The sequence below is a fragment of the Calidris pugnax genome, unplaced genomic scaffold (assembly GCF_001431845.1).
Source record: "Calidris pugnax isolate Ruff unplaced genomic scaffold, ASM143184v1 scaffold118, whole genome shotgun sequence".
Lineage (NCBI taxonomy): Eukaryota > Metazoa > Chordata > Aves > Charadriiformes > Scolopacidae > Calidris > Calidris pugnax.
In genome coordinates, this window is record NW_015090855.1 from 5,530,195 (window position 1) to 5,545,875 (window position 15,681).

The window sequence follows — 15,681 nt, forward strand, 5'->3', positions numbered from 1 at the left end:
GCCCTGATCCTTCTAAGAGGACATGGTGTTCTTGCCAGTAATACTGGTGAGGAATTTACTGGACATGCATTTTCACTGTTTCTGATAACTGATTTTCAAAACAAGATTTCCAGTGCACCCCAAACAGGATTCTCTCCCTGGAAAGGGTTAAGGCCAGAAAAAAAGCGCTTTTTTTGAGCTGGCAATTGCTGTCCAGCTGAGAACAGGAGTGAATATCACAGTTGTGAGGGGATCGGAGGGCTGGGGAGGGTGGTGGGGAGGGGTGCGTTGAAGGGGCACTACCCAATGATCAAGTATTGGGAAGTAATTTCTGGAAAATGACCCTCTCTTTGTACTGAAAAACTTGAAATAGATGTGCTGTGCCCATGGGACTTCTCTCCAGCACCATGTGCAGAGAAGCACAAGTCAGGAGGAATGGGGCACTGTACCCACCTCATCCTCAAACACTGTTTTGGTTTTTTTGTGGTGTGTTTTTTTGTTTTTGTTTTTTTTTTTTTTTTTTTTTTTTTTTTTAAAAAAAAAAAAAAAAAAAAAAAAAAAAAAAAAAAAAAAAAAAAAAAAGTTCTAGGAAAAATATTCCTCGTCATCCTCACCATGTCGTGCTGTTCCTGCTCAAGCCAAGCGTGGCACTGCCGTGGTACCACCATGCTCACACCCAGTGTCACCTCCTGCATCGTCTGACCACGTACATACCCACCTGGGGGCTGTACCGGGGCACAGGTAGATACTTCATCTGGTTCTCCTTGGGGTGGCTGTCAAAAATCTGAGAGTTTTAAGAAACGGCCTGTGAGAATGACAGGCAATCTGGGAACGAGGAGGAGTCTTAAATCACTCACAAGCTGTAAATCAGGGCTGGCTGCTTTTTCTAAAGCAAGTCTTGTTCTCAGCGGTCAGAGTCCGGGAGCACCACGCATTTGACTGGTCCCAGCAGCCTCTCTCAGCAAACTGCAACCTACAAGGAACAGCCCTGATCCTTCTAAGAGGACATGGTGTTCTTGCCAGTAATACTGGTGAGGAATTTACTGGACATGCATTTTCACTGTTTCTGATAACTGATTTTCAAAACAAGATTTCCAGTGCACCCCAAACAGGATTCTCTCCCTGGAAAGGGTTAAGGCCAGAAAAAAAGCTTTTGTTTTGAGCTGGCAATTGCTGTCCAGCTGAGAACAGGAGGGAATATCACAGTTGTGAGGGGATCGGAGGGCTGGGGAGGGTGGTGGGGAGGGGTGTGTTGAAGGGGCACTACCCAATGATCAAGTATTGGGAAGTAATTTCTGGAAAATGACCCTCTCTTTGTACTGAAAAACTTGAAATAGATGTGCTGTGCCCATGGGACTTCTCTCCAGCACCATGTGCAGAGAAGCACAAGTCAGGAGGAATGGGGCACTGTACCCACCTCATCCTCAAACACTGTTTTGGTTTTTTTGTGGTGTGTTTTTTTGTTTTTGTTTTTTTTTTTTGGGTTGTTTTTTGTGTGGGTTTTTTTTGGTTTTTTTTTTTGTTTGTTTGGGTTTTTTTGGTTTTTTTTTTTTTTTAGAAAAATAAATAAAACTTCTCCCTGTGGAGAAGCCAGAGCCCCAAGGTGGGCTACCTTTCCTTTGCCCCCAGAACAATTTGGGGCTTAAACAATGGGATTTTCCCAGGTGAGCACTATCCTGGTGGTTCCTCATTCTGCTCCCGAGCTGCTGGTAGGTCTGTCAGGGAGGAGATGGCTCTTGGGTGCCAGCCTTTGGTGTCAGGCTCTCCTGCTGCTGCAGCCTCTCCAGCAGGAGCAGCACGTTGTCGGTGAACTCATTCCGCTGCCTCCCCATCCCACTGAGCTTCACGGGCCGCAGGCTGGCGTGGGGGGGCTCGTATTGGTGAGGGCAGCAGACCTCGTTCAGGAGGAGCCAGGTGCTGTCAGGGTCCACGAGCATTAAGTGGAGGAAAACACTTTGGGAAACAGTGGGGAAGAAAGGAAAGAAGAGTAAGGAGAAGGCCTTTTGATTGGCACCCAAGAGGGTCATTAACAGAGAGCTTTGATGTTGTCTGCAACCAGTTGATCAGACTCAGAGGCTCATTAGAGAGAGCCATTAAAGTGGCTCCTGAGCCCAAGAGAAGACAGCTCAGTGGTTTCACATCACCAGCAAGTGGAAGAAGAACAGTTATTATGATACACAGTAAGTTACTGACATCAGACAAGCAGTTGGTGAATAACTGACCCAGGCTTTGGTCTCAGCATCATGAGCTGCTGCTGGTGAAAGCCTTTCTAGACCGCTAGACCAGCGGTGAGCACAGAGTATTGCATGTGCTACTTACACCTGGCCTATTTTGGACAATCGCTCCTGCAGAGCTCTTAGAAGTTGTATATATTGTTCACCACCCTCTCTGTTTTTTGGGGAGTGAGGGGGTTAACCCATCTTGGACTCCTGTCCCTTCTCAGTGGTGGTGGGAACACCCAGGGTATTTCTGGAAGCTGTCCAGGCTGGACCACAAGCAGAGTTGAACGCTCTACTCTTTGCTTATGTGAGTCTCCTCTCATGCTAAATCCTTATTAGCTCCCTTCAAATTTTCTCCCTTTTGCACAGCACCTTTCACAAAGCAGGATATTTTATGTATTCTTTTTTAAAAAAACCCCACCTTCAATTAATAATAGAATGGAGGGACAGAGGAATGACAACTTCCTCTAATGCCTTACTGCTGTGTTGATGGTTTTCACTTTGAATTTCAATGCCCCAGGTAAGTCGGGGGACTTTTGAGCCTGCACTTCCCATTTTTTAACTCCAGCCCTGAGCTGCAGTAACAAAGATGCTGGGGATGGTCCTGCTGGAGAGCAGGAAGCTCCGAGGAGCAAAAGAGCAAACGGCTGATTTGCATGACCTACATTTACACATTTTTTCCTGCCAGTTCTCATTGTCGGTAACCTTTGGGCTTGGCTAGATCTGCGTCAGGGTTTAATGCACAGAAGATGCATTGAGATGAACTGGTGTTAAGTTTTCTGGCTGTACCATGTACAAAATTAAACTAGAATTTTTAGGCTGCCCTGACAGCACTGCAAGTCCTTCTCCTGCATGGCACAGAGTGCTCTGTGCTCCTACAGAGACATGGAACACCAAAGGTGCCCAGCACACACCAAACTTAGAGGTCAGCTTTCCAAGCCCTCAGCAAATGCCCAGTCACACATCTTCAGGTCTCTAGTTTTACTGAAATCATAGGACCATGAGGAGAATAACAGCTGGGTGAGGTGAAGAAATCAGAGTAGGTCTGCCTCTGTTCCCCCAAGAGGCACAGGACAAACACCCCTCTCTAAAATCAAAGATCACCAGCTACAAAAGCCACACAAAATCCAGACCTGATTGCTGTCAAAACTCCTCCCTGAAGAGCTTGCTTCCTATGCAGAGCAGGCAGAAACCCCCTTCAGAAGCTCTCCTCTGAAAGGCAGCGCAGTGCCATGGGTGACCTCATAAAGCTCAGAAATGAGATGGAGGCACTAGAAAGCTCCCTCACCTCTTCACAGTGATCTTGTGGCTGTACGAGTTGTTACACCGTGAGCAGCCAAAGTTGTTGCTTTTGCCTGTCTGCTGTTAACCACTTGCTTGTCTCTCGGTGCAGGTCTCTGACAGCAACAAGGGAAGACCTCGTCACTGCAAGCTGCTGGCAGTGTCCCCTCCTGAAGGTGCCCACAGTGCCTATCTGTCTGCTCCAGAGTGAACGTGCTCCAAAGTGATATCTGCGCTTGGCAACAACTTGCATCAGCAACGTGCCTTCTTCCTGGGGGACAACCAGAGGCAGGTGAGCTCATGGGGCTCTCTGCTCCCCTGGCTTTGTCACTGCAGCTCTGTGGGCTGGAAAAGGGAGGGCTGACCCAACCCCAGTGCCAGGCCCTGCCCCAGCAAGCACGGAGCTTGTACCAGCTCACATCCCTGCACCAGTTTTCCCAGCCCTGCAGGCTGTCAGTGCTCTCCTCGCTCTCCTGGAGCTCTCTTGGCTGTGACAGTGTGAGTGTGAAGCTGTCTGCCTGCCAGCAACCAGCAGGTCCCAGTGGTTTCCACCAGCTTACCAAGGACTGCTGCATAGAAATAATCCTTGCTCCTTATGGCTGGGGCGATAGGACCGGGCAGGAAAGATGAATCACTGGGAAGTAAACATGGGGAGAAGGAATACTGTTCATCCAGCTTCTGCCTCTCCAGCAGACACACAACTTGACCTCTTACGTTCACAGCAGAGACAATCTGCTCTCCAACCCCTTCCCAATCAGCTGCTCTCTCCAGAGCAACCCTCAGGAGATTAGCTGGTCCCTGGAGAACGCTGCTGCCTCTTGTCCCCATAATGGCCCAAGGTGTGTGATTATCTCCCGATAACCCCAAGTGCTGTGCAGCGTAAAGAACAACTTGACTTGTACATTTTCAAACTCTGGGGTAGTTTCTAAGCAACCTGTTTCCATGGCAAAGAATCCTGGGGTTAATCCAGGTTTGTTTTCTGTTGTTCCTTTTTTTTTTTTTAAACTTAAATATCATTTTATTGAATTTTGCCTTGTAAAGGTGGCTGTTTTAGAGTACTTCAGCCCAGCTTGTGAATGACAGCTGTCAATAAGTATCCAATAAAATACACAATCAAACAAAAGAAGTACACTGTGTAATCAACTTGGGTATCTAAAAATGTCAAAAAAAGAGCTCGTATTTGTTTCAGTTGTGCTAAACAACTTATTCTACCAGCACAGAGCAGAGTTTGGCTATTCTGTTGCCTTGTCTTTTCCCAAGCTCTAAGCAAAGCCATGGCACAGCGAGCAGGATGGCAAAAGGACAACTCTTTCTGGCTTTTGCATCTCTGCCAAATGTTTAACTAGACACAGTTTGCCACAGACTTCAGTAAGAACTGGGGAAATTATTTCTGTATCCTGGAAAAAAAACCCAACACCATTCCTATCCAGAGTGTTGACCAAAAGGTCAAATGGTAAACTTCACAGGCTCTAAACATTTGTTAGGAATTAACTGGTAAATTTCAGAACAGTCACTTCAAGCTAAAAAAATGCAGATCTATTTGTGAAGTGTTGACATAAGCCAATGACAATTTCTTAACCTATTTTCCTTTGAAGTTGTTTGTTGGTTTTTGGGTTTGTTTTTCCCCCAAGGCAAAAAGCTTGTCAGGGATGATCCAACTTAATACATTGTTGAGAAGTTCAGGCTTATGTATTGTGACTTTCAGTTTACACCCTCTTCCCCCCTACCTTGTCCCCAGTGCTTGGCCCCACACCACCACCCTTGGCTGCTCACGTGTTTCTGGTCACTTTACCCACAGTTGCACTGATTTACTTTCAATGAAGGCAAAGCTGTATCTTGTGTTCCCCAGCCTCCCCAAACTCCTCTTCAGTATTTCTTTTTTTTTCCCCCCAAGCTTTAGATAATATTCCTCTCCTGGAATACTCCAGGCATCTTATAAAAAAGCCTATTGTCCCATTTTCTCTTCCTCAGGCGTGCTGGCATTCTTTTTTTCCCAGCGCCTATTTTTGCCTGTTGAGTGCTGCAAGAAGCTGCAGTTACAAAATTCACTTATTCCCACTGGTTCATCTAATAAAACTATCGGGTCCTACAAATGGGATTAAGCAGCCTCCTTAGGGCATGCTAACATCCCTGGAAGACAGCCAAAACTCCCCTTTATTTTTTTTATTTTTTTTTTTTTTTGTGGCTCCAGCACCTTGGCCAAAATTTCCTGCTTAGGCCTTTGCATACCTACAGAGTCTTCACTCAGGGCAAGGAGTTATTGGAGCTGTGACTGACTTTGTAAGACCTGACCTTGCTCTTGGCAGGTCACAACTCATGAGTTGAGTAAGAATCCAAAAAGCTGAGCAAAGGCCAGTTAGTATAAATCAATATGGCAAGCCGATTCCAAACATCTTTTTACCTTGTATGATTTCTGCAGTGATAAAGCTGAGTTATGTGACGTATGTTGGTGCTCATGCTGTGGCTAAGATTAGTTCTGGTCTGGCTGTTTTTAGAAGCATTTAAAATGCAGAATTTTTCATGTAGCTGGCTGAAAACGTTGCTCTTGCCCAGATGGAAAGGGCCTTACATGTGACAATCTGTGTCAGTTTGCAGGATTGCTTTCAGGCACACAAAGAGCAAGGAAAAGGACCAGAGCTTAGAGGAATCTGGTGGTTACGCAGGTGGAGAAAGGAAATTGAAACATGGCTGAGAAATGATTCTTATCCTGTCGCTGGAGCTTATTGTTATGGTGTAAACTAATTTTGACTTTTCTAAGGTGAAACCTCTGATCGGGTGTACTGTAGTTAGAAGTGACTGAGCTGTCTTTAACTCTGATCCATCCATGCTCCAAGACCAGGGAACAGATGGGACTAAACTTAAAAAAAACCAAAAACCACCAAAAAAACCTACAAGTACTGCCACGTGGACAGTTAATAACAGGCCAGATATGATCCATGCCTCAATGCACATGTGTCAGCCAACAGAGCTACACTTGAGATAGCTGTTAACAGAAGACCTTGCTTTGTTCAGTGTAACATGTAATGTACAGTGCATCAAAGGCATGGGCGGAGCAGTGCACCATGTGCCATTTTCCCCTTAAAATAGAATAAAAATAATATACAGGAGAAAAACGTTATTTGCCTTGAAACTTTGCTGCCCCTTTTCTCCAGTAACAGCGAGCTTGCTTCACAATACAGCTTCTAATGACCCTATCACATCTTAGGGCTAATTCAGTATTTCCCCCCCACCCCTGCTGTGGGGGAAATTGCACAGCTTTTCAGACTGCTTTGTTAATGATTTAAAAGCTTAAGATTCCAAATATCTAGATAAATCCTGGTGTTCTGCTTTCTGTTCCAGCATTGCTTACACAGACAAACGCTTTATTGTATTAAGGGTATGCAAGCCTACAGCGAAGAACCCCTTCGCAGAACAAATGCTGCTGAAGCCTGCTGTGATGCAATAAAAGCCACTAAGGTAAAAATAAACCTACTTTCACCAGCGCAGGAATACAAACAAAGGTATGGCTACAGCTCCTGAGAGCACTTTCCCTCTAAACTGCTGCCCAGCCACACAAAAGCCCTTCCACACCCTGCGACCCCTGGGAAGCCTGAGCTGAGGTGAAAAGGAACTGGCAGCTCTTCCCTTTTCAACAACCAACCCTCTGAAATCCGCTCACCCACTGCGTCCTCTCCCCTCAGGGGAGGGCAGTCTTGGCCACATAGAAAGAAGAGGAGGGGGGCTTTTACCCCTGCCCTTCAGCAGAGATGCACCGCTTTCTTATTCTCTTCCCCTGCTCTGTAACTGGACACGTTTTGTCTGCTGAAATCTCTGGCCTTGTTTCCAGGTGACAACATATGACAATAGTGATTTCTTATCCTGACAGCAGGAACATGCTGAGCAGGATTTTGAACACCAAGCAGCAAAGTATGTCTGTCAACACTTCATAGAGCTGATGCGTGTTCACCTAAACTGTTTGTGCTCTTTTAACCTCTCCCAGCCTTCTCGGAGCAAGACTGGTGCCAAGCCTGACAGCTTCCCAAACAAAACTCCAGTCCACCTGGCAGAGCCTGGGCTGACGTGATCACAGGGGCCCAGGGAAAATGGAAGGATAACAGAAGTAAATCCCCCAGCCTGCAGAAGGTATTAAGTGATAAAATACATGGGAATGCCTGGCATATCCTCTCACATAGCTGTTTTCGCCTCTACAGTTTTATGCCATGAGTGGCCAAGAGTATTGGGCTTTGGAGGTGGTTAGAAAAAAGGAAGTAGCACATCTTTCCCCTCTGTCCCTAAATGCATTGTGAGGTAAACTGAATGTCAACTGGAACTTGTGGGCAAGCAAACCTCTCCAGCACGTTTTGGGTAGAAATTGATAATTCACCAGAGAAAGGGGTGAACTTCCATGAGAGATCCTGTTGTACAGGACTCAAATGTGCCACAGGGAGGGATGGGAAAGGTGCAAAAGGAAAGAGGGTACCGTGCTCCCTCTGTCCTGCATTACCTGTACACCTGATATACCTGTATTTAAGAGACATTACTTACCTCTGGGCAGCTTCTTGCAATTTCATGGGTTGCTTGGCACTGAGATAAATCAAGCAGGCATCTGCCACTTTATTCAGGTCACTCTCGCCTGCAGAAATGGAACAGAAAAGAAGGATAGGAGGTAACCTACTCAGCGGCTGCTGCCTAACAGAATCAGCTCTAAATTGGCAGCAAGTGGCTTCTGAGCCTTTGAACTGGCTGACCCAGAGCTCTTCTGACCTCGCCTCTTAAGCATCTTGCTGCAAAGGCAGGAAAGCAATCAAGGGCATTGAGAGAGGAAAAGAGCAACAGGCCAGCAAACCTTCTCCCTCATCAAAGTCAGCTCCAGAAATGTAACCTAGGAGAATTTCAGAGAGTTTCATTCAGTAGAAGAATGTGATGTGCTGCCTTTAAAGGGTCACCCAGAGAGATGCCCCAAAATGGAACCAGCAAACTTAGCCACAAGTCTCATCTGGGTGCCAGTTTTTCAGTTAATTAAGAACAAAGCATGGCCCAACAGGCCTAGCTGCAGCAGCCCAGGCACTCCACTTTTATATTTGCTTCTCATGCACAAGTGAGATGAGCAGTCAGGTTCTGCAAGGTGCTGGGAATCTTTTCTCCCATCTTTCTCTTGGGGAGTAAAGAGTGACCAGCTCCTCTTTACAGAGCTCTCAAAGAAGACAGATTAAGGTCCAGCAGGACCTGAATGGGATGAAGCTGGAGAAGATCAGGAAATCAATCCCATGGGACACAGAAGGATGAGAAGCAAGCGCATGCCTGGCCAGCTGAGATGAAAGGAGAAGAGGTAAGTCCTGCAGAGATCTCATACAACTGGTACTTTCCCTGGAACTCACCCATGTCCAGCTTCTCGCAGAGAGAGCCCAGTCCCTGCAGCACAGCCAGCTGCAACTTGAAGGCAAGCGTGTGGTTGTAGACAGGCCCGGCTCTGGCACTGGCTGGGGCTTGGCTGAGGAGGGAACTGGTCAGCTTAGGCAGGACATCCTTGGAGAATCTCTGCCTCAGAAAGTCCCCGCACTTTTGAGCCAGGGTACACAGCACCTAGTGGAGAAACCTCAGTTACTGGAGGGTAAGTGCACATACAGGTCCGGGAGGAGCTCAGCAACCCTCACCAGCTTGGGGGATGAGGCACTCATTCTCCCTTGATAATTTTTTTTGCAGTTGAGAGCCGTGAGACCACACCTGCCAGTGTCCCACAGTGAGCAGAAGGTGAATACTCGGTGGGGAAGCCGAGTGACCTGTACCCTGTTTTCCAGTTTCATGTGTCTCACCTCCTGGGACTGCCCTTCTCTCATTAGCACAGTAAAGGTAAGAGTAGCTCGTGAAATCTTATTCAGAATTGCTGGAGGAGCTTCTGATGGAACATGCTGGTAAAATATAAACCACCTTTGTGGCAGAAATAGTCCATCTTTACAAGCAAACCAGAGAACAGAAAGGCCACCTGGCTATACCATAGGGCACCCAATGCTGTCGGTGTGTGCTCAGGATAAAAACCACGCTGACCTAGAGAATGGCCTTAAATACTTGTAAAAATGAAGTGGGGATCCATGGGGCCAACCTATATGGCAAGAACATGGTTCTCTCTTCGAATTTTGCTAAGTTCATGGTCTTGGTGTGCAGGACCGAGATGCTGCTTATATTGTATTTGGCTTACACTGATACCCCACCTCCTGTCCAGAGATTTAGGAAGGAAGATGCTCCTGGAGGATTTCTTATAAAAAAACCCAAACTCAGTGCTAATTGTAATGATCCCTTGAACTTTACAAGAGTTAATTAGTTTTTGTGTAGCGATCTCTCCAATCTCAGTACTAATTGTAATGATCCCTTGAAGTTTACACGAGTTAATTAGTTTTTGTGTAGCGATCTCTCCTTTCTTTTAGGGCAGGCAAATGGGAGGTATGGCTGCTCTGAAATTCTAGGGTACGGCTTCTTGAATTTGGGGAATCAAAACTCTCCTTTTATTCACACTAAAGGATTCTAAAATGAATCTCATTCTGCCCAGCAGAGGAAGCCCTGTGAAATCCTGGGGCTGGAAACCTCTGGAAACGTGCTTTATTGTCCAGCTTGTGAGTCAGGAGGAGAATGCAGCCAGTTGACATGGTGAAGAGCTCTTTAATAGTGTTGTTATGAGGCTAAGTCTTTGTTTAACCTCTCCCTTCCCCGGCCAGTGCCTCAATCACAAAACAATCCCTTCTAAGACTTCCAAAGGGCGTGCTGAGACTGTGGCTCTAGCAAAGGCAAGTTGCACTATAAGGTGCCTCTGACAGCTGCTCAGGCTGCAAAAGAACTATTTTCCTCTTCCCTGCAATAACCAAAGATATTGCTGTTTCCCCCAGGAACAGTGTCAAGGTTTTATCTGTGGGCTAACTGCAGTGGGAGTCGTACAAGCCCACCCACTGCAGGGTGGCGACCCTGTGTTCCAAACAGTACTTAAAAATCACTCCACAAGCTCAGTGCTTCCCTCATGGGCCACAGCAATGCCTGAGCCGCTTGCCTTTTAAGCACCAGCTTGAAGACTGTTGGCAGAGATCTGCTGCTGTACCTTGAAGGCTCTGAGCACTGCCAGAGGGTCATCACTAATCAGCCGGGTGACAAGAGCTGGCCAGACACGATGAGCCATGGGAAGCAGATGGTTTCCGTGAGGATGCAGCACAGTTACACAGAGCTCCAGCACGTCCAGGACCTGGGAAGGAGGGGTACGTAACACACTTTGAGTGCTGCTGCAGCACCAGACATTTTGGTGGATCCCCAGTGTCACAACGGGGAGCCAGGAAAAGAAGATTTTTAATATGAAAGGGTCCGGTTCTACCTCAGCATGAACCAGGGCAACAGAAGAGAGTACATTGTTCGGAAAGGGAGAAGTAGCACAGTGACATAATTTGTGCTGGGCTAAAAGCAGGGCGTGATTCCTGGCCCGATGCTGCAGGCTGAGCTGTGCACTAGGACCCTCCTGCTCCTGTGGCAGCAGGATCACCTGGTAGGGCTGGGGCCTCTGAGGTAAGAATCTGGGTTATGCCTCACTGCTGCATTTTCTGTCTCGCTTTGCAGTTAAAAAGAGGCCACCTTCAAAGGATTTTCATAATTAAAAAAAAAAACTCTAGGCTTTTAGCCCTGCTTATCATCACCCCAGCAACTTCAGAAATGTTCATCAGTCTGTGCAGTACAGTCTGAGAAAGGGGGATGGGAGGCCCAGATGGAAGAAAGATGCTTCTGCTTCCTCCACCACAGGCTGAGGCACAAGATTTGACTGTCACGAGCACCAATGGAAGGTGTGTGATATGATGCCACCCTTAACATTCTGTTCAGCCTTGTTGCCATTCCTAAACCAGACCAGTCCTAGAAAACTGCCTCCGTTTCTCTTGCCAGACGTGGAACATCTGTCCTCAGTATAACACATGGCAGCACCAACCTCATTCCGGCAGGAAGCCCACCATACATCGTGCACATGCTGATGAACTACCAGCCCCCTCCATGGGCACCACCTGTCCCCTCAAAGCCACCGTTTACTGACCTTCAGCCTCACTCGGAGGTTCCTGTCAGACATCAAGTGGATGCACCTCTCCATCACATCTTTGGCCAGCTGGGCATGGCTCGGCAGTGGAGTTTCTCCTTCTGTGTCAGAGTTGTTTGGCTCTGGCTCAGCAAGGGGGGGAACCTCATCTAGAAGACAAAACCACTACTGAAGCCCTGAAAATGACTTGGAAGTTCTGGGAGATCACAATACCCACTCACAACTACTCTGCAAATCCCCAAGTGAGGCCTTTGGCATTTTTTAACACGTTTAGATATAGTCAAGTCTCCGCTTGAGTTCTGCGAGTTAAACGTCAGATTCAGTTAAGAGTGTGGGACTAGGGAAGGTTTGCTTTCTTTACTGGACAATGCAGTTGGTCTGACATTTGCAGTCTCTCCTCACCATGGACTTATTTCCCATTGATTTTTATTAAAAATGAAAAGCCTGGGTATTTAAAGATGAAGTATTTAAAGGTCAGAATTGCAGCATAGCCCAGTAAAGACTAAAAAGTTCCCTATATGAATATCTGCAGGGCCTGTCAAGGCCAAGTGAGAAGGGAGTAGTGGCATCATTAGCCAGGAGAAAATGGTACAGAGACTCCCAAGGGAGGGTGAGGAAAACGCAGTAGGAACCTGGAAAGAAGAAACTTTGAATCTTGAAACCAAATGGTCTGTTATGAGGTAAGAAAAAAAAATCATAGTGCGCTTCTGTCTTAGAGCTAGACAAGCCTTGATCTGCAGGCATTTCACTCCCCTTCCTCCCACTGCTGTGCACAGAACAAAGCAAGAACACCCAGCAGCCGCTTAGATGAGCTAAGGTCAAGCCAAAGCAGACCTGAGACTGCCAGGAGTGTGCCCGGCTTTCAGCCTGGTCCCAAATCCCCCATCTGACAGAAACCTCAGAGATCACTGTCTTTCTCCAAGCTAAACATACTCTTCTCCAGTCACACTCAGTACTGACCTGTCTCCTCATCCTCCGTGTCAGGAAGATTGCCCTCTGCGATCTGCTTCTGTCTGACATAGTCAAGAAAGAATCGTTCCACTTCTTGGCTTGTCAACACCTGCTGCCCCTGGGACAAAGTCCTGCTCTGCCGCTCGGCAGTCTGCCTTTGCTGGTGTTCCTCACCACAGGATGATCCAAACCACTGGACTGCAAAAAAGGAACTGGTATGTCACTAAGGAATCACGATCCCCCTCCTGCAAATCAGCAAGGTACCACAGACTCCTTGAGAGATGAACGTGACTCTCAACTCCCATGGGACTGAACTACAGAATTGGGCACCTGCTGTCACATCACTGTGACCTCCCTGATGGTATGGGAATGTTAAAACCCCAATGTAAACAGGAAAACACTCCATGTGCTTCTACAAAACACTTATGGGAGCAGTAAATCCCTCCTTTCTCAACCACTAAAGGCCATGTTCCTGCAAATCTGCAGGCCCAGCCAAGAGAAACTGGTTGTGGAGCGGAGAAGCTATTGGTGAGCTTTGCTTGAGGGCTGGCCCACCAAGCAAAGCAAAGTTGCCATCATGCTGTGGTACCTCAGCTACTTGAAATCTCCCATGGCAAGTTGGAAGGTAAAAGACAAGTACCCTTAGTTACAGTAAGACTGAATTATGCAAAGTAAACATCATTTAGATACCTAAAGCTGTCATTACTGAGTGGAGGACCCTGAGGAAAGTGAAAGCCTGGTTATTGTAAGACAGATCTAACGCAGACAGGACATCTTGGATAACGTCTTCTACCAGTGGCAGCAAGCTGGCATCTGAATGCCTCAGCATAGTGTCCAGGACCTGGGAAGCATGAGGCTGATGTGCCAGGTGGCGCAAGTTCAGGGAAATCCCATTCACCAGATAGTCAGAATTCTCATTAATCAAACGCTGCACAGAGTCATAACTGCAGGCCTCGCATATGTCTACCAGCGTCCCCAGTGCCGTCTCGCTGATGAGCAGAGTCTTGTCACCAGCCTTCTCCAACACAGGGTAGAGAGCTGACAGCAGAAGCAACCGGAACTCCTTCCTGAGGACAGCAGCGAAGCAGCCGACACCTTCCAGCTGGATGCAGATCTGCCAGATGTTGCTGTTCATGGTGCGGGTCGTTACGTGTGGTTCGAGGGATGGAAGGAGAACGTTGCTGCACCCGCCTCCTGGACGGGCAAGAAGTCCCGAGTGTTGCACAGACTGCTCGTGGCTGATTTCTTCTGAATCAATGCTAGTGATCAAATACCAGTTGGCCTGGTCTGTGTACTCATCCAGAATGGACGTTATGGACCCTTTGAGATCATCCATGTTCAGCGAAACTTCCCTTTCCTGAAGGACATCCACTCCCACTCCCGCAGCTCCCACAATCAGCTCATTGAGGACCATGGCTGCCTGCTTTCGGTACATGCCCGACTCGCTGTACAGCCCCATGAAATGGTCCACAAGCAAATAGAGGTTCCCGTAGTAGCCAAGAACACGACAAATTTGCTGAAGGAGCTGGAAAACCCTCTCCTCCGTGAAGAAGCGGAAGTATTTCTTCTGACATCTGCCTGCTTGCACACCATGCTGCAAGGAGCCCGAAGGTCCGTAGGCGCTCTCACAGTCCCAGCGTCTCTCTTCCACTATCTTCACGTCTGTCAAGTCCAGCTCCAGAACTTGTATCAGCGCTTTGGACAGACGGTGGAGGTGGGATACGGAGTTGAGGACAGTGTTAATCTTGGGGCCCAGTAGCTTCAAATAGCCAAGCAACAAGCTCAAAGTGGCAACCTTGCCCATGTCATCCTGAGAGTTCATCAGGCGAGGAAGAGCTGTGGAAAGGGAATGGAGGTTCTCAGAGAGGACATCAGCAAGAGCCCTGTTCTGTGCTACGATCCCCTGCTCTGCAATGCCTTGCAGAACCTCGTTACACCTGCTTTGGACTTCGCTGTTTTCATCATTCACCAGCCCAACCAAGGCCTTTAAAAGATGACTGAACGAGTCCACCAGTGACCGACTGCAGTTCCTCAGTAGGTGGTTGACCAGTTCTACCAGCTCTAGTCTCACTTTCCAGTGGGGATGAACTGAAGAAAATTCAACCATTTTATGCAGGAGGAGAGAGATTTTTTCAGCAGTACTTTTAGTCCAGTCAGGTCCTCTATGGACCATTAGTTCTGATATTCTGCTTTGTGCCACCGGCAGCTTTTCTTTGTTCTTTGGGATTCTGGCTAACTGCGCATCAGCCATTACCGAGCCAACAATCAGATAAAAGAGTCTGATGGCAGAGACAGTGGGCTTGTGACCTTGTTTGATGTCTCCAGTAATAACCCGAGACAGCGTAATGGAAATCCCAGGCAGAAAAGAAGCAAACAAATCCCCACATCGCAGTGCCTCGTCTTCGTCTAGGTGTTGATGCTCCTGGCAGTCACACTGCAGAACTAGGACCTGTAAGCACTTCAAAGCAGAGATCTTAATTTGCTTTGCTTTTTCTTTCTCTGCTAGCCCCAGAAGCAAAGATACAGCAAATCCTAAGAGAGGAAGGGTGGAAGGTTGATACAGAGACAAGATAATATCCCCGTAAGCTGAATGCATCAGGGTGTGGAGTGCCTGGATTACGGCCAGCTTTAACTCCTCTGACTGGGAGGCGGGTTTGCTTGAGCCAGAAGGGGGAGAGAGGCACGTACAGAGCTCAGAAAAAAGCTCCTGCAGGAGCTCCTGCTTCTTCACGCACGTCGCCGCGAGGACGGAGGCGATGCACTGCACCACGCTCTGCACCAGCCGCTCCTGCTTGGGGCCCGGCACCTTGAGGGCGAAGCGCAGGGGGAAGAGGACGTACTCCTGCAGCTCCTGCAGGGCCGAGGCGCTGACAGATGCCAGGTGGGCCTGCAGGAGAGCCACGTTCTCCAGGGTCTGCACCTTCGTCAGCTGGACGCAGACGGGGCGCAGGGCCCCGAAGGCCTCCTGGGGGGTGTCAAAGACGGCCATGCTGGGGCAGCGGCGGTTGAAGGGCCACCGGGGGCGGGCACAGAGCTAGGCCGGGCGGCGGCGGCCCCGCAGGCTCCCTTTCGGGGCCGGGCCCGGGGCGGCCCCTGAGGGCCGGGGCGCCTACCTGCTCCCGTAGCGGGGCGGCCACGTGCCGGAAGTGACGAGAGGGGGAGCAGCACCGGCAGCGCGACAAAGAGCCCGGCGAAAGGCGGCCGGGAGGGGGGAGCGGT

General features: G+C 48.3%; 1 protein-coding gene across 1 annotated transcript; it reads right to left on the bottom strand.

Annotated features, from left to right (window-relative positions):
- Positions 1–1,510: 1,510 nt before the first annotated feature.
- On the bottom strand, positions 1,511–15,679 carry TTI1 (TELO2 interacting protein 1). Its single transcript, XM_014943873.1, has 7 exons — positions 13,153–15,679; positions 12,472–12,660; positions 11,512–11,660; positions 10,543–10,683; positions 8,837–9,041; positions 8,004–8,091; positions 1,511–1,932 (listed from the first exon to the last, which is right to left on the bottom strand). The coding sequence occupies exons 1-7, from the start codon at positions 15,449–15,451 to the stop codon at positions 1,698–1,700; spliced, it is 3,306 nt and encodes a 1,101-aa protein (XP_014799359.1). The 5' UTR covers positions 15,452–15,679; the 3' UTR covers positions 1,511–1,697.
- Between the last annotated feature and the right edge of the window lie 2 nt (positions 15,680–15,681).